The sequence below is a fragment of the Halichoerus grypus genome, chromosome 4, assembly GCF_964656455.1.
Source record: "Halichoerus grypus chromosome 4, mHalGry1.hap1.1, whole genome shotgun sequence".
NCBI lineage: Eukaryota > Metazoa > Chordata > Mammalia > Carnivora > Phocidae > Halichoerus > Halichoerus grypus.
In genome coordinates this window covers 175,730,799-175,748,235 of record NC_135715.1, presented here as the reverse complement: position 1 = coordinate 175,748,235, position 17,437 = coordinate 175,730,799, and the positions used below count along the sequence as shown (strand labels likewise).

Genomic DNA, 17,437 nt, shown 5'->3' with positions numbered 1-17,437 from the left:
ATCATGGATCCTGGGAGAGCCACTCTTTCCACATGCATTTTCTCCAACTTATAGGTTCCATGTTCAATCTGTCATAGATGGGCTCCGCGTATTCTTCCAGGATATGCAGTCTTTGTGCCAGGGAAACAACACGATACTTACTATCTGCTCAAAGAGGGGCAAGGGAGGTTAATGCTGAGGACATGCATTCTAACCTGGGGCTGAGTTAGGAATTTGAGTGCAGAGATTTCCAGAGAATCTCCTTTTCCTGGGGCAATATCACACAGATTTAGCTGCAAAATCTCATTCCCTACCTGACAGTGTTTCTCCTCGCTAGCTTTTCTGCACTCCCGCCACTAATTCTGATGGATCTGGTAGCAGTGATTTCGGCTGGGGGCTGTAAGTTGGCTGCTTCCTATAGATCTCCCTCCTGTTTTCAACTCAATATCTGAATTAACGGACCTGTCTTTCCCCTGGCCCCACCCTCCAGACCCACCCCATGGTACTGCTTTGGTTTGCCTCCAGCACAGGTTAAGAGCAGAGAGTTTGGGAGTGGGGTTGGGACATCCCTGACAAGGACGAAAAGTCCTGCCTGCTTTTCTGCTGTTCCCTCTCAGGGCAGACTGGGCTTAGACCTGTATCCCAGAACTGAACACATTTCGCTGAACCCACAATCATCCATTTATTTCTTTGGACCTAGAATTATCTGGCTCAGAGAAGGTGCCAAGTGAATAAATATATTTGTTTCTGTGGCTTGAGATGTTTTTCCTTGATCCTGCTTTCGGGAATTATCTCCTGCTATTAAGCAAGGATTTATTCCGTGTGTGTGTGTGTGTGTGTGTGTGTGTACTCCCTTGTTTATTTAATAAAGAATTTAAAGCAGCTTTTTCAATAATCCTTTGAATCTTATTATCTCCCAGTCCCAGTCCTGGAAAACAGTGTTCCCTTTACCTATTCCCAGAGAACTTGGAGCAGAATATATTTACTGGAGTCTAATTCAGCATCCCCTAGAACCTCAGGCTGGGTTTAGTAGCGAACGGCCTTTGGGATGAAGTCAGGCTCAATGATAGAGAAGCTCCGACTGTGGGAAGCTGCCATCGGAAAATCTCAGGGCATTGAATTTGAAAGGTGCTCAGGGCTCAGAATCTCCAAGTCTACTTATTCCTTCTCTGCAGGACTTAGGGAGACTCTCATCTCCCTACCCCCACCTCCAATCCCACCCCCTCCCCCAGTCAGTACATCCTTTGCCCGGTACCCGTAGTTTTTGCTCTTATGAGCTGATATGGATAGCTTTATAAAAAAAAAAACAAAAAGAGCCAGAAATGGCTCTGAGTTTGTGCTCTGTGCCCTAACTTAAACTCTACTGGGTTGTGGGGATCTAGGACTGTAAAAGGAAGAAGAACTCAGAAGTCCCCAGAGTTCCAGCCTCTTGCTTTTTGGACTCAGTGAGAAATTGGCAATCCAGGGCCCATACCTAACTGGGCTAGCCAAAAGAAGGTCCTCAGCCAGGATTGGGATCAACTTCCATCCCAAAGCTCTGCAGCGAATATAGACTGTAGGCTCTACAAGGCCACGTCTGTGCCCCCAAACTGAGTGCCCAGCACATACCTCAGAGCCTGGCACATAGTAGACACTCGGTGAATATCTGCAGAATGAACCTGAACTCTAGGAACTCACAGCCTGGTCAAGGAGATAGAAAATGAATAAACAAATAAACAGTTGGAAATTATTGTAATTGTTTTGAGGGAAAAGAATAGACTCTCTAAGGGCAAACACTTTAGATGATACGGTCGGGGCGCGGGAGCTGAAGAAGTGGCATTTAAACTGAGATCTGAAAGATGAGAAGGGGCCAGCTTTGAAGCCAGTGGGGGACAGATATCTAGGAGATGCCTGGGGGGCACAGATATCTAGGAGATGCCGGGGGGGGGGGGTGGTTGGGGACAGATATCTAGGAGATGCCCTTAAACTGGCCGGCTAGAAGTCATGCCGAGGAGGAAGTCTGCATGCCTATGTATCTAGAGTCTTGGAGGCTATTTATAGAAAAAAAGGAGGGTCTACTGTTGATTCATGGTCAGTGTGTTCACCACGGGCCCCCCACACACACCGTTCCTCACATACCGAGCTTTGTTTTGTAATACCTTAGACCTAGTGCTATTGACTGTTCCAGAATCAAAGGCTCCAGTGTGTGCTGGCCAGGGAGAACAATTATTTGTTTATGCGTCTGACTCCTCCACCAGACTATGAGCTTCTTGAAGGCAGTGAACCCCATCTTATCCTCAGGACATGGCACGCTATATGGCGGTGTCAACAATTTTGTTGACTGATTGAGTGAATCGTAGCAGTTAATATTTATTGAGCGCTTTCTGTGTGCCGGGGAGCATGGCAAGCACCTCCCATGTACCATCTAATCCTCATGGTAACTCTGTAATGCAGGTAGTGTTATCATTGCCAATGTGCCACTGGAGAAACAAGGGCCTAGCAAGAGAAAGTGGTGGATTTGGGATTTGAGCAGAAGCATTTTGACTCCAGAGCCCATACCATTCAGCCTAATTAAAGGGCTTCTGGTTGCCTTCAAGGAGCAGAGATTCTTGGAACACTCAAGGGAATGGGATTAACACATCACACACATGATTTCATTTAACACTTCTCCCAACAACCCTCATTGATAGGAGTTATTTTACTTGTTTTAGAGAGAGAAAATTGAGGCTCAAAAAGATTAAGTCACGGGGCGCCTGGGTGGCTCAGTCAGTTGAGTATCTGAGTCTTGGTTTCGGCTCAAATCACAATCTCTTGGTCGTGGGATTGAGCCCCGAGTTGAGCTCTGTGCTCAGCATAAATCTGCTTCAGATTCTCTCTCCCGCTCACTCTCTCTCTAATAAAAAAGATTTTATTTATTTATTTGAGAGAGAGTGAGCGGGAGAGAGAGAGCACTAGCAGGGTGAAGGGCAGAGGGAGAAGCAGACTCCCAGCTGAGCAGGGAGCCTGATATGGGACTCGATCCTGGGACCCCGGGATCATGACCCGAGCTGAAGGCAGACGCTTAACCGACTGAGCCACCCAGGCGCCCTAAATAAAATCTTTTTTAAAGAATAAATTAAAAAAAAAATTAAGTCACTTAGCTAAGATAATAAAACGAATATGTAAATGGCGGCCTTATTTTCAGAGCCAAGGCTGTGTGACTCTAGATCCCATGCTCTGTCCCCGTTCTGTGCTAAGTCCAGTCACTGGGTCCCTGGGCAGGGATCTGCTGCACTGACTGTGTTAACATCCTTTAAATGTTGTCCGGGCCTGTTGGGAGCCTGAGAGTCTATTCCTCAAAGAGGAAACTGAGTATAGAATGGGAAGCAGATAAGGGGAGAGCAGAGACTTTATCTTTTAAAAAAATCCTTTTAGAAAGTGGAGTTCCAATTCTTCTACCATAACATTTACCAGAAGTGTGCAATTCACTGGTTTTACAACATTCACAAGGTTATGCAGCCATAACTACTATTTTAATTCCAGAACCTTTTCATCACCCTGAAAAAAAGAATCCCTGTACTGATCTGCAGTCATTCCTTATTTCCTCAAACCCCCCCCCCCCCAGCTCTTGGAACTCACTAATCTACTTTGTCTCTGTGTGGATTGGCCTATTCTGAATATTATATACAAATGGAATTATACAAGATGTGGTCTTTTGTGTCTGGCTTCTTTCACTTAACATTATGTTTTCAAGACTCGTCCTCTGAAGCAGGTATCTGTCCTTCATTCCTTTTTACGGCAGAATACTATGCCATTATATGGGTCTAGCGCATTTTGTTTATCCATCCATCAGCTGACGGACACTTGTGTTATTTCCACTTTGGGGTTATTATGAATAATGCTGCTATGATCATGTGTGCACAAGTGTTTGTATGAACATATGTTTTCAGTTCTCTTTGGTGTAAACTTAGCAGTGTAATTGCTAGGTCATATAGTAACTTTACACTTAACTTTTTGAGGAACTGCCAAATTGCTTTTCATGGTGGTTTATCTTTTATTAATAAATGTCTCAACTTGAAGTGTAAGATATATACAGAAAAGTACCCATATCATAAGCGTATAGCTCGAAGAATTATTACAAAGTGCACATGGCCATATAATCAGTACCCAATCAGGAACTAGAAAGTTTCCAGGACTCCGTACATACCACCTCTAAAGGGTAGCCACTATCCTGACTTCTCATGTGATTATTTTGACCTGTTTTGAGCTTCATATAAATGGAATTCTATGGTACATCCTCCTTTGTGTGTGACTTCTTTCCCTCAACAAAATGTTCACGAAGTTTATCCTTGTTGTGGTGCCCAGCACTCTGTTAATTTTCATTTCCGGATAATAGTTCATTGTAAGATCATAGCACAATTTATTTATCCATTTGCATTGGATATATGCATAGAATTGGAAGGGTTGCTTCATAGTTATACACATGTTTAGATTTAGTAGATACGATACTGCCAAACAGTTTTCCAAAGGGACTGTGTCAGTTTGGACTCATCCAAGAATCATCCAAGAGTTCTGGTTGCACCACATCCTTGGCAACACTTGCACCATCTGCCCCTTCCCTTTTGGCCATCATAGTAAATATGCAACAGTGCCCTGTTGTGGTTTTAACTTCCCTAGTGACTAATGAGGTTCTGTACTTCTTCATGTAATTGTAGGTCATTTAGATTTGACCAGGCCTTTTGTCCATTTTCTCTTGGGTGATTTGTCTTTTTCATACTGATTTTTAAGAATTTTTCATATATTCTCCATCTGTTCTGGAAACGAGTCCTTTGTTGGTTATGTGCGTTACAGGCATTTTCTCCCCATTCTGTAGCTTGCTGTTTTGCTCTTAGTGGTGTCTGTTGATGAGCAGAGAGGTTCCTAATTCTAGTGGAGTCCAATTTATCAGGCTTTTCCCCTGTGATTGTGTCCTGTTCAGTCTTTACCTACCTAAGGTCATGAAGATCAGGCCCTTATCACGAGTGTGTGTGTGTGTGTGTGTGTGTGTGTGTGTGTACATGGATGTGTATGGGGAGGCGGTGTATCACCCTACAGAGTAAGATTTCGTAGGGTAGACGGGACACTGTGTCACCCTACAGGGAGTAGGGAGCAGGCGGGGGATGGGGAGCAGGGAGCCCATGAATGACGGCCACCATGGGCTGTGTTCCCAGCTGTCAAGCGTGTAATCTGGAGTGAAAGAGAATCCCTTTAGTGGTGGAGGTCCTACAGAGAATACTAGCAGATCCTCTAAATCACCTCTGTGCCCTGCAGACCCAGCTGATTGTCCTCTCTTCCCTCGAACAGGAAAAAAAAAAATGAAATTTGCACTCCTGAATGTGCTCGTGGCACAGGGCAGGGATCCAGAACTTTCGGAGCCAGGTGCCTGCCCCGAAGTTGTGATTTTTGTTGTTATTAAACCTTACGCTTTTTCTTTCTGATCTCTACCACACGGTTTCATCTCCATTTGGGAAGAGGATGGTGAGGTGGCTGAACTCCAGAGAGGTGCTTGACCATCGTTCAGACTGCTTGTCTCCCAAACAGGCTGGCCGGAGCCCCTCCCTGAGCCAGAGCTGACAGGAGCTGCTTGTTCTTGGAGCAGGAGTGAGAGCCGCTGCCGCAGTTTCTGAGGGGCTCCGAGGATTCCTCCCCCCCAGGAAACCACTCTGGTCCCCCAGCCCCTTTGCTGCTTGTTAGGCGCTCTCCAGACTAGAAAGCCCCGGTTTGTGCTGGGGCTGGGTGGGGCTTCGGGGACAGTGTAGGCTCGGCCCTGCAAAGGGGAGGGGTGGTTATGGAGCGAGCAAAGGGTCACAGCTTAGGCTGTACCATTTGCTTGTCACCTTGAGAAGTTCCACCTTGTCTAGCAAAACCCCCTTTCAGGGGCAGCCACCACAAAGGGCTCTTATGAGCGCAGCGGCCCCTTCCCCCCACCTCCACTCCCACTCCCTTTACCATTATTTTTCTTTTGGGGCAGAGCTGAGGGGCCTTCCTGCTATGACTTTGAGGGGCTGTACTTATTTTAAAAGGAGATTTTGAGTCTAGAGCCTCCCTGTACCAGAGACTCCTTTTGCTGATTTTCTAGTCCCATTGGAGGACCCTCCAGGGCTTGAGTAAGGCTTTCCTTCTCTGGAGGGCCTTACGTCTTTTCCCTCTCTCAGCCTCTTGGGCTCTTTGGGGATTTAAGAAGCAGGTGAGGGCTAGCTTCTAGTACTAGGCCTCAGAATGGGGACCAGCAGCCTTCTTCTGGGGAAGTGGGAGGCGGGAGCAGAAGGGAGGAATGCCTGTCTCCCTGGGTGACTCTGAGAGGTAGTGTAACAGCGGATCAAGGGTATGTTCTGGAGTTCGGGCTCCTGGGTCTTCTCCTTCAGCGTTCTGCCACTCTCTAGCTGTGGCCTTGGTTCGGTCACTTAACCTCTCTGAGCCTTTGTTTCTCATATATAAGTTGAGAATGATCTTAGTGCCTGGCTGATAGGGCTACTGTGGAGATTAATTGAGATAATGCATTAAAATGCTTAGCTTAGTACCTAATACACTGAAAGCATCCCAAAATGTTAATCTTACTGATATTATTCAGGCTGTCTCTTTGAAGATTTTTTTTTTTAATTAGAGAAAGAGAGAGAGCATGAGCAGTGGGGAGAGGGAGAAGCAGCCTCCCCGCCGAGCAGGGAGCCCTATGCGGGCCTCGATCCCAGGACCCTGGAATCATGACCTGAGCCAAAGGCAGACACTTCACCAACTGAGCCACCCAGGTGCCCCCAGGCTGTCCATTTGGACATCTCTTTCATAGTCTCTCTCCCGTCTCTCATCTCTTCTGACTACAGCTCAGGTAGCTAGCTGGGCCTCAAGAGGAACCAGAAAAATCTGAATAATATAAGTAGGACTGGACTTTATCTCAAAATGTTTTGAACTGTGCACATATCTTATCTCCATTGTATTTCCGGCACCATGAGAGAGAGAGAGAGGCAGCAAAACTACCTCATTAGAAGGGCAGGCTGCAAAGAGAGTCATTTAGCGGTTTGACTAGACTGCAGACCCACATGCCTGAATGTACGCATGTATGTGTGCCGCCGTTCCCCCGCCTTGTTTTAGCGTGGGGAGGGGCAAGGTGGACTGCAATGGATTTGCAGGCTCCCAAACACAAGATTAAGGTCAGGCCTGTCTGTGGCTTCTCCTTCGCAGAGCCCGGCTCGGGAGCTAGGGGCTGCAGGGAGACCAGCGCCAGGTCAGCGGCGGCGGCCAGAATGGTCAGGGTAGGCCTGGCATGACACAGACCCAAACAAAGCTAAGCCAGACCAAACACGGGAGCAACCTCAGCTGTCTGGTCTTCACGTGCCATCTTCAAGGGCAACGTGCCTTGTGCGCTTGGGGTACCGTGTGCTCTCCCAAATCAGCGAGATTTGCAATCAGCGGGCTGAGAGAATCTGAGGGGTATTCTATGAGGGAGCAGACAGAGGCTGGATCTTGCCTGAAACTCTGAGACAGCTCATCCGAGCCAGCTGCTGTGGAAATCGAAGGGAGGGAGGAGGGAGAGGGAGCTGGTTGTCTCTGAAAAACCTGGACATCACCACCCTGTCTCTTTTCTGTATCCTGGTAACGTGTTTTTTTTTTTTTCCTCTCAGATTCTGAAGAAATGCAGAGATTAATCCCTTCAAAATACATTTGTCTGTTCACTGTGTGGATGACGGATCTGCAGCTTGTGTTTTTCTGCTTTCCCAATAGCCTTTGTTGAGTGTGTATTGGTTTGGAAATGGCCTGGCGGAGCCTCTTGCACGAGGCTCATGTGGGGCCAGGAAGGGGCGGTGAGAAAGGGCCCCCAGCTGAAGCGTCCTCGGACAGGTGGGGCTAGGTGGAATACTTCTGCTGGAGTGTTTTGGGGAGCAAGGTGCTTGTGCTCCGTGTGCCTCTGGAGAGGTTAGCTTTGCTCTCCACTATGGCACCCACCCCGGCAGAAAGAGGGTTAGAGGGATGGAAGTGAGACCTGGACCTCGCGGGCAGGTCCTGAACTTTGGGAGAACAAAGAAGATCTTTGAGAAGCAACAGAGCAGTTTTGGGGGAGATAAGGAGACATCATCTATACCGAGCAGACAACAACCTTTGTATTATTGCGTGTGACCCTTCTAGCAATCTCTTGAAAATAGGTATGGATAGCTATCCTCATTTTTCTGGGGAGGAACATAGCCACTGACTGGCAAAGCGAGGATTTAAAGCTAGAACCTGCTGGTACAGAAGCCACTCAGCCATGGTCCTCACCAGGGTCTGAGGAGGGGGCTCGTGTGGAGATGGTGGACAGTGAAGGGCCCACAGGTTACCAGCCAGGGTTTCCATGACCATGGGGCCCTGCTCTGAACTTTGATTAGTCACTGAGTTGTTGGAAGAGCATATGCTTTGAGCGGGTAAGGGTTAATAACTGGGTCGGACCTGATTTCTTTGCATGCACTATAGCATTAACTCTTTTCTTGAGCCTCCTTGGCACTGGACCAGGGCCAGGTAAGAAAAGTGTCAGTGTGCCTCGCAGAGGAAAGGGACGGACATTTCTTGGGTACTTACTCTACTCTCTCGTTTAATCCTTTCATGAACCCTGACATAGAGATTATTAGTCTCAGCACCCCCTCCCCTGTCCATCTATCCATCCCTCCATCTCTCTCTCTCTCTCTCTCAAGAATCAGACCTTGATTGAGTATAATAACTTGCCCAAAATGTTCCCACTAGCAAACAGACCTAAGGTACAAATCCAAGTCTTTGGGCTCTCAAGCCAGAACTTAAAGCTTATTTCTACTTCTCTTTTTTCTTCTAAGAATTTTTTTTCTAATCCCTGGATAATCTTGCTGCTTCCTCTTTGAGTGAGAAGCCACTTCCGGCTTTCTCTTTTTAAACTGTGATACTTCCCCTGGGCATTAGATTCATCTTTCCTTCTCCTCTCACCCTTTTGCTACTAAAGCTGGGTCTGTGTTGTGGCCGTAGGGGTCATTTCAGGTTTTCTTTGGTCTAGGGATTTATTTTAGGTTTCTGGGTCATCCCCCTGTGACATCTACCTTCGGCCCTGGAGCGGAGTGATCTTTGACTCCTCTCGAATACTACACCCACTCCATCAGCAAATCCTGCTGGCCATACCTTCAGATACACCCAGAATCTGGTCACTTCGCACCACCTCCCCTGCTGCCCCCCAGGCCCAGGCTTCCACCACCTTCCACCTGATCATCCGAGCAGCCTTCTAGAAGATCTGCCCACTTCTCCTGTCCTTCAACACTCAAAATCCTAGCAGCCTTCTAGAAGATCTGCCCACTTCTCCTGTCCTTCAACACTCACAGTGATGCTTTTACAATGTAAATCAGATCATTTCACTCCTCAATAAGCTCTAATGGTCCCCATCTTACAGAACAGAAGCTAACATACTACATTAACTCATGATTTCAAATAAACAGACAATTTGCACCAACCTGCCATGCTCGTCCTCTGATACAGGGTGACCATCTAATTGATCGTGCAAACTGGGACCTAATAAGAGAGAAAGGGACGTCTTTTAATAAACAGCAACAAACGTGAGCCAGGGCTAGACCCAGGCAAACTGGGAATTTTGGTCCCTTGACCCAGCTAGCCACATGGATCATTCTCTCACTTCAGTTTGGGTCTTTTAAAAACATTACCGTCTCAGCGAGGCCTTCTTTTTTTTTTTTTTTTTTTTTTTAAATTTTTTTATTGTTATGTTAATCCCCATACATTACATCATTAGTTTTAGATATAGTGTTCCATGATTCATTGTTTGTGCATAACACCCAGTGCTCCATGCAGAACGTGCCCTCCTCAATACCCATCACCAGGCTAACCCATCCTCCCAACCCCCTCCCCTCTAGAACCCTCAGTTTGTTTTTCAGAGTCCATCGTCTCTCATGGTTCTTCTCAGCGAGGCCTTCTTTGGCCTCTATTCAGAATTGTAACACATCCCCACCCCTCTCCCATAATGCCTGCACTGATTTATTTTTCTCCATGGTGCTGTCACCATCTGATAGAGTGTATGTTTTAATCAGCTATGTGTTTATTGTTGGTCTTCCTCTCTAGATTGTAGACTTCAAGAGGGTAGGGGATTTTTTTTTTATCTCTTGTTCAATCTGTTATATCCCCAGCATTTCAATCATCCTGAACACCGTAGAGGGTCAGTAAATATTTGTTGGGTGAATGGATGGAGGGTGGAGAGGAGCACTGGGGAGGAGTTCTGTTTGTTAGAGTCTTTCCCTTTAGAATCCTCATCCTAAACCATTTTTCTTGTTCTTCTCTATTTATTTTGGTAACCCTTTGGTAACGTGAGACCTTAGAAGAATTTTCCAATGTGCCCTTAACCCTACGTGGAGCTAATGATGAAAATGTCCATGATTTCCTAAAGGGAGGCTTGAGCTCTCCAGGGCAGGGAGTTGGTGAGTGCTACCCACAGAGTTTACCAGGTTGCAGGAGGGAGGAGAGGAACTCCTACCCTCTGGAAGCTGTGTGTTGGGGGCCCTGCCCGGCTGGGTGTGCTACCAAGACAGCTGGGGGCCGCCCCAAAGACCTGCTCAAGGCTGATGCTGGGGAGTTCCGGTTTGCATGGTTCCTATCTCTCTTTTGTCCCCTACACCTGTCTCCTGGGCCATGGGCTCATATTGAGTAGGGCGAGCAGTATGTCAGGGTCCAGCCTTTCCTTACTCAGAATTCTAAAGGTTTCTCTTCTGAAACAGCCTCAGGGAAAGGAGGGATGGAATTGGGGGGGGGGGGAGAGTAGGGCTGGACATCTGACCTCTTCTTTTTTTTTTTTTTTTTTTAAAGATTATTTATTTATTTATTTGAGAGAGAGTGAGAGAGCGAGAGAGAGAGCGCGCACAAGCAGGGGCAGAAGCAGAGGGAGAAGTAGTTTCCCAGATGAGCAGGGAGCCCGATGCAGGATGCATTCCCAGGACCCTGGGATCATGACCTGGGCTGAAGGCAGCCGCTTAACCGACTGAGCCACCCATGCGCTCCATCAACCTCTTATTTCTAATGGAAAGCAACAATTGGGATCTCTCCAGCAGATCCTGCTGGGGTCAGTGAGCAGGAGGGAGCCTTGGAATTTCTGGACCACTGGGAGTGAGTTTGAGACCTCATGGTGGTGATGGAAGTTACAGACACATCTCCACTAAAGAGGGGGAGTTTGGGCACTAGGAACAGAAATGGGCTGCAGTAGGAAAAGAAGGGGAAATAAAATGCCCTATAGGATTTCTTTTTTTTTTTTTTTTTAGATTTTATTTATTTATTTGTCAGAGAGAGAGGGAGAGAGCACAAGCAGGGAGAGTGGCAGGCAGAGAGAGAGGGAGAAGCAGGCTCCCCGCTGAGGGACTCGATCCCAGGACCCTGGGATCATGACCTGAGCCGAAGGCAGACGCTTAACCCACAGCCACCCAGGCGTCCCTGCCCTATAGGATTTCTGTAGCTTTGGTTTTCCTAAAGCTCCTGATACGGCCAGATGGCAGGGGCCAAAGTCCCAGTGAACTGGAGATAGGAGAGAAATGTAGCTCTGTTTTGCCTACTGAAGAGTCACAGTCTAGCAGTTCAGTTAGTGAAGAGGTATGAAATGGAGCAGAAAGCCTATGAAGGCAAACCCAGAGGATGCTTCTGACCCCTCACCCTTGATTCAGTAGTCATTCAGAGCCAAGCAAGCCTTGGCAAGCACGGGTGTAGTAGAGAAAGCCACTTTGTGAAACAAAAGGAAACTTCCAGGGGCATATCCTTAGTTTAGAACACCAAGCCCTTAGCAATCTGGCGGGTATGAACTTAGTCTTCTGGTCTCATTTCCCATGAGATACATCAACATATCCTGTCTTTTCACACTTTTGTGATTCAAATACTTCCCCACATTCGCAAGGCTGGCCTATGTCACCCCCATCCCCCCACCACCCCCAATCCTGCCCCAGGCTTTTTGCTGGATGGTCAGAATTCCTTCCTTTCTTCTCCAGTTCTTATTACCCTTTGTTTCTAACTCTGTGATAGCGTAACACTTGGAAAAAACCTGAAATCTGCCTGCTCTTCCCACCTGAATATCAACTCCTTGAGGCAGGGACTCTGACTTATTTATCTTTGGCTGACTCAGCCCCGTTCTGAGGAGGGAAGGGTGCATCTCCTTCCCTCGCCCCAGTCCTCTAGTACCTAACAAATGGTAGAATCTCAGTAGCTTTTTGCTGCGTAGAATTGATTCTGGGTTAATCAGATGAACGCATTCCACAGTAGACCGACCTGTCTCTTCTTCCCCTCCCCACTCTGGGCAGTGACCCGCTTTGTGGCTGGTACACCTTGCTCCTGGCTCCTTCGTACTTATGGCAGGGGGCACTGCTGTTTGCTTTTCTTAGTCCTGACCCCGCTGTTCTCCCTTTGATCTCGGCGGCCTGCCCCAGCTCGCCCCTGCCATTGTCCTGCACAGGGAGCTAATGTTTCTCCTTCCCAAGCCCGGGCCTCTCCACCTCCTTTTCCTTACATATTGTGAGGATAATGCGCATGGAATCAGTGATGATGGGAATGGCTGGACTAGGATTGAGGGATGGCCTCAGCCCCTGAGGGTTCCAGGTGGGGCCAGCTTTTCAGGTCAAACCTCCAGATTCTCTGCTCACTTCTCTCTTGTCACCTGAGGGAGTTTGTTCTTGAGCTGGATGGGAATTGAGGCAAGTGATCTGTGATGGGAGGCACAGATGGTTGTGATCCTGGGAAAGGGTGTATGGCCCTTGGGACTAAAATTCTGCTGTTTAGAGAAGTAAATAGGGTGGTCATTATATGCGTCGGCCCTGAGGTCAGCCTGTCTGGATTCTAATCCTGCTCTGTTTACTAGTTGGAACCACCTCAGTAAAATGGGGTCATACTAGTGCCGACCATGTTCATTCATTCACAGGTGGTTATAGAGCCCTACTTCAGTCCAAGTGCCAGGGAGACAGCAGGGAATAAGACAAAATGCATCAATACATTTAAATTCTTAGAACCGTGTCTAGCATATAGGAAATATGCAGCAAATGTACCAATATTCTTTCTTTTGTTTTTTAAAAATTTTATTTATTTACTAGAGAGAGGGGGAGAAGCAGACTCTCTGATGAGCGGGGAGTCAGGACATGGGGCTCGATCCCAGGATCCTGAGATCCTGACCTGAACCAGGCTTAACCAACTGAGCCGCCCAGGCAGCCTCCGATATTCTCTTTGTGGTACTTTTCTGAGAGTACTCAGGTGGGACAACTTTTGGCAACAACTGCAGGACCAGATCTCTCGGAGACAGGGAAGGATGGAGGAAGGTCCAAGATACCAGTTCTGTATTTGGACTTAGGCTCAGGACAGCACTGGCTTTATGGCCTTTCATTTCTGCCCCATTCACTGTGAGACTCAGTACAGGAGTTGGCTAAAGATTGCCCTAAAAAACGTAAGAGTCTGTCTGGTTCCATAGAAGGGGCAGGCGGGGCCGGGGGGGGGGGGTGGCAGGGAGCTGGGACCACTGAGACTCTGCCCCACCCTGTGTGCCGGAGCCTGAAAGAGGCCACGTTTCGTGAGCAATCTGAAGGGCTGCCCCGGAGACAGGAGAGGTGAGGAAGGAGAACAGCTGTTGGCCTCTCTGCTGTCAGAGCTGTCTGGCTGGAGAGCAGAGGACGTGTTTTCGGAGCACGTGGCTTGGGGAAGCTGAAATTAAGGAGAGTGAGGGGAGGTCAAGGTGTATGGCCTGAGAGTTTGCCTTCCCTTTTCAGTTTGCTCCTCAGGGCCCTTTGACTCCTGCGGTGATTGCTGGCCAGAAGCCAAGTTCTGACTTTATCGGTGGTCTCCCGGGAAAGCGCAAGCCTGATAGAGACCTTACGGAGGTAGGGTTGCAGTACGAATGGATGCTGCATTTCCTGGGGATCAACACGTGTTTCAGATCCCACCATCCTCGGGGAGAGAGAGTCCTGACTGTGGTTCAGCGTTCTCTCTTCCATCCTTCTCTGGAAGGAGCAGAACCTCTCCTGCGTTCTCTCTTCCATCCTTCTCCCGCGGCGGGTTTTCAGAAATGAATGCCTTCTAGAGCACAGAGCAAGTGCCCTTGACGCGAGCTGTGGGTCCATCCAGGATTCTTGGGTGGGTGCCCTGTGAGCTGGTGGCACGGCTTCCCTCAGAGACCTGCTAGCTTGCCGGGAACCATGACGATTTGCCTGCACAGGTGAAGGAACTCTGGGTCCTTTCCAAGATTGTGAAGTGCAGCCAGGTTCGGGACCCCGGGATATCATACGCCTTCATCTCGTTTTTACTGCACTTGCTTCCGCCGTCAGCCGTTAAGCCAAGTGCCTGAAACTTGAACTAGGCAGAGCATTTTCCTGTGGATATAAATCCACAGTTCATTCACAGCGAAGGAAACAGGTACATAGAGTGTGATGATAGCTGTATTTCTCAACTTTCTCCCCATCATCACCTTGCTCAGGAGCCTTTCTAAGACACTTTTTCCTAATCACTCCCCCTCAGGAAATTTTAATACCACAGATAGAGCAAAATTCTGTTTGTGTACTATATGTAGATGTTTCATACTTTAAAAGAATAAGATTTTTTTCACCCCTCAAGAACCAGTTTTCTCCCCTCTTGGGGGAATGGTCGCCCCCATTTGTGGGTTCATGGATTGCAGTAAAGCAATGTAAAATGGCAGGGAAGCCTCCAAAGCTTTGCACACTTTAGTCCCCCCATCTCCTCCGACTGAACACCATAGCTCCATAATTTAGCCTTGTCTCTCAGTCTGTCATTCCCATTTTGCCTGTTCTCCCCTTTCCTGCATTTCATTCTTTTTCTCTCTCTAGTGTGGAACTTTAGGAGTGAATGTAAGTAAAACAGTGATCTGCACAGCTCAGGGACAATTTAGGAAAGATGATTTCCTAAAACAGCCCTCTCAGAGGTCATCCCTTTGGAAGAAAGAGCCTAGAGACTCTTGGGTGAATACCCCAGGGGTATTCATGGGAAAACATAATAGGTATTGGGGGAATTAAAGATAGACATTTGGAGTTGCCTATTAGAGAAGACCTCACGAGAGGTCTTTATACTGTTCCCAACAAGGTGTGGATAGGGACGTCCTATGTTGAATCGAACTTCTCTATATAAATTCTTTTGGGGTTGATCCCACTTCTGCCAGTGGGATATCAAACTCCTTTTCTCTGGTGATAGAGTATAACCAATGACCGCATCTCCACTCCCCTATAGAAACTACCAGAGGCATGCAGTGTAGGTGATGGAAGGCCCTTTGTCATGAATTTACAGAATCTGTATATGGCAGTCACCAGACAAGAGATCCAAGGGAGACAGAACCATCAGGGCACTGGTGAGTAGCTCCAAAGGTACTTGGTCTCCCTGGGGTTAGAGTTACGGTGTCGGGTTGTGCCGGCCAATATGGTAGCTCTCGCCTCTTGTGACTATTTAAATTAAATACGAATGAAACAAAATGGAAAATACCTCTCCTCATTTGCTGTAGCCACACTTGAACTGCTCGGTAGCCACACATGGCCGGCGGCTACCAAGTCGGACAGTGCAGATGCGGAACATTTCCGTCATTGCAGAAACTTCCACTGGAACTGGTCTAGGTGCTTAGGAGAATTAGTGAGAGGACCAGAAGAAAGACTCATCTCTCTGCCTGTCTGTTGAGGAGCAGTTGGCTGTTTTGAGTCAAAGAAACTCCTCTCCTACCTAGTGAAAGTGGGGAATCTTCAGAGTAGAAGCGGGGCTTTCCGAGAGTCAGCTGGAAGTTGGATTTATAGCTACTTCTGTCTGTTTATATATTAGTACTAAACCCTGGCCTTGATCAGAATGCTTGCTAAATGCTAATGCCTCCCTGGTAAGAAGGCATTTATCACTGTCTTCCCTTGATCTTTCTGATTTCAGGAGATCCTCAGCCCTCAAGCAGTGCCTCCCCACAAGGGACCGAAAACCAACTTCTGAACCAGCCGGAAGAACTAGCACCATCCCTCCCAGTGCCCGAGAAAGAGCCCCCAGTGAGTCACACACCTGCAGCCCCCGAACCAGAGGTCCTTGGAGTTGTCACTTAGTGGAGGTGCTGCCTTAATATTGGAGGATATTTGTGACCAGGCCACCGGATGACGGATTTCTAGATAGGGGAGTCACGGTCTTTTGCATCTTCCCTGTACTAAGTGAAGGACCTTGACTCCTTTTCTTCCTTATCCCACTTCCAGTGATGGTCTGTGAGGTTGTTCCTTAGGGGAGAAGGGATGTACGCATGGCATGAACTCTTGTGTCACATTCACTGCCTGGCAGAGACTTCAAAACACCTGTGTCAGCCCCTCATCCCCACCAGGGCCATGGGAGCAAGGAATTTCCTCTCCTGACCTAAGTGGATCTGTTCCAACACCTCTATTAACTCGGGTTCCTTTTCATTCTAGGGTACTTCAGGCCCTATGCACAGACCTCAGCTGTCAAAGGTCAAGAGGAAGAAGCTAAGGGGGCTCTTCAGTTAACCTGTCCCTGTCCCGACTGCGGAGGATGGGCTTGGAGAATAGTTTCCTCATGTCACCTTGAGAGGAGCTCCTGTAGTGGTTACACAGTCAGAGGCCCCACAGCAAGGCTGAAGTAACAAATTCCCGCGGACAGGCGTGGGTACTGTTAACCCAGGGAGTCTGGGCTCCCACCCGCTGGGCGTTGGCCTTCCCTAACCGAGTGGAAGCCAGCTTCTGAGAATCCCATACCTTCCTCTCTTTTGTCGGAGGTTCCCCAGACCCAGGATCCTACCATGGACTTTAGGTGCAGAGGACAAGTCAGCAAAAAAGGCACAACGTGCTCAGGAAGCCTTGTCCACCTTTCTCAAGAGTCCCTAGCTCCTCAGAGACCCACTTCTCTCTTAAGCCCAGAATAAAAAGCACTCACACTCCCCTGCTTTCGAGATTGCTTATTCTGTGGAACATATAACCAACCTCTTTCACTTTACTGGGCCCCACCCATTGTTGTCTCTAGATGAAGTTTAGGCCCTCGATCTGCTCCTTCAGATTCTTCTCATGCTTCTCTCGTTGTGGCCTGTGCTAAGCCTCCATTTGGGAACGTTGGTCTCGAGAACTCTCTCCGTGGCGGGCACAACACAGCACAGATCACTGCTGCTGTCCTCTGTCCAATGTCATGTAGGGTGTTTTTTTGTTTTTTGTTTTTTTGTCTGTTTCCAAGGCATAGACAACAGACTAAACCACAATCTGGGATTGAAATTATAAAGAGCTCCGAGCACAAGGGCTGAGGTAGTTTCCCACTGGAGTGGGAGAGAAAGGGATTTTATTCTCCCATCCTTCATGCCACTTCAAATAACATGGCAACTAGAAGAACTTGAAAAGGCAGGCCAGCAGGGAGCAGGAACGGCCACAGAGTTCTCTGAGACAACAGAATTGGCCTTAGCAGGAAAAAAGACAAAGTTTGTATGAGATAGGCGGCATCTTCGTTAGAAAGTCAACTCTTCAGGCAGATCAGGCAAGATTTAGCAGACCAGGATTGG

At 47.9% G+C, this 17,437-nt stretch overlaps 1 protein-coding gene across 1 annotated transcript in view; it reads left to right on the top strand.

Annotated features, from left to right (window-relative positions):
- The window catches only part of NHEJ1 (non-homologous end joining factor 1), a 77,500-nt gene extending 60,669 nt beyond the window's left edge, over nt 1-16,831 (top strand). Inside the window, exons 6-8 of the mRNA XM_036083041.2 lie at nt 15,157-15,274; nt 15,832-15,941; nt 16,347-16,831. Coding sequence (XP_035938934.2) covers nt 15,157-15,274; nt 15,832-15,941; nt 16,347-16,421 — 303 coding nt within the window. The 3' untranslated portion in view covers nt 16,422-16,831. The remainder of the gene's footprint in view (nt 1-15,156; nt 15,275-15,831; nt 15,942-16,346) is intronic.
- Nucleotides 16,832-17,437: the final 606 nt, after the last annotated feature.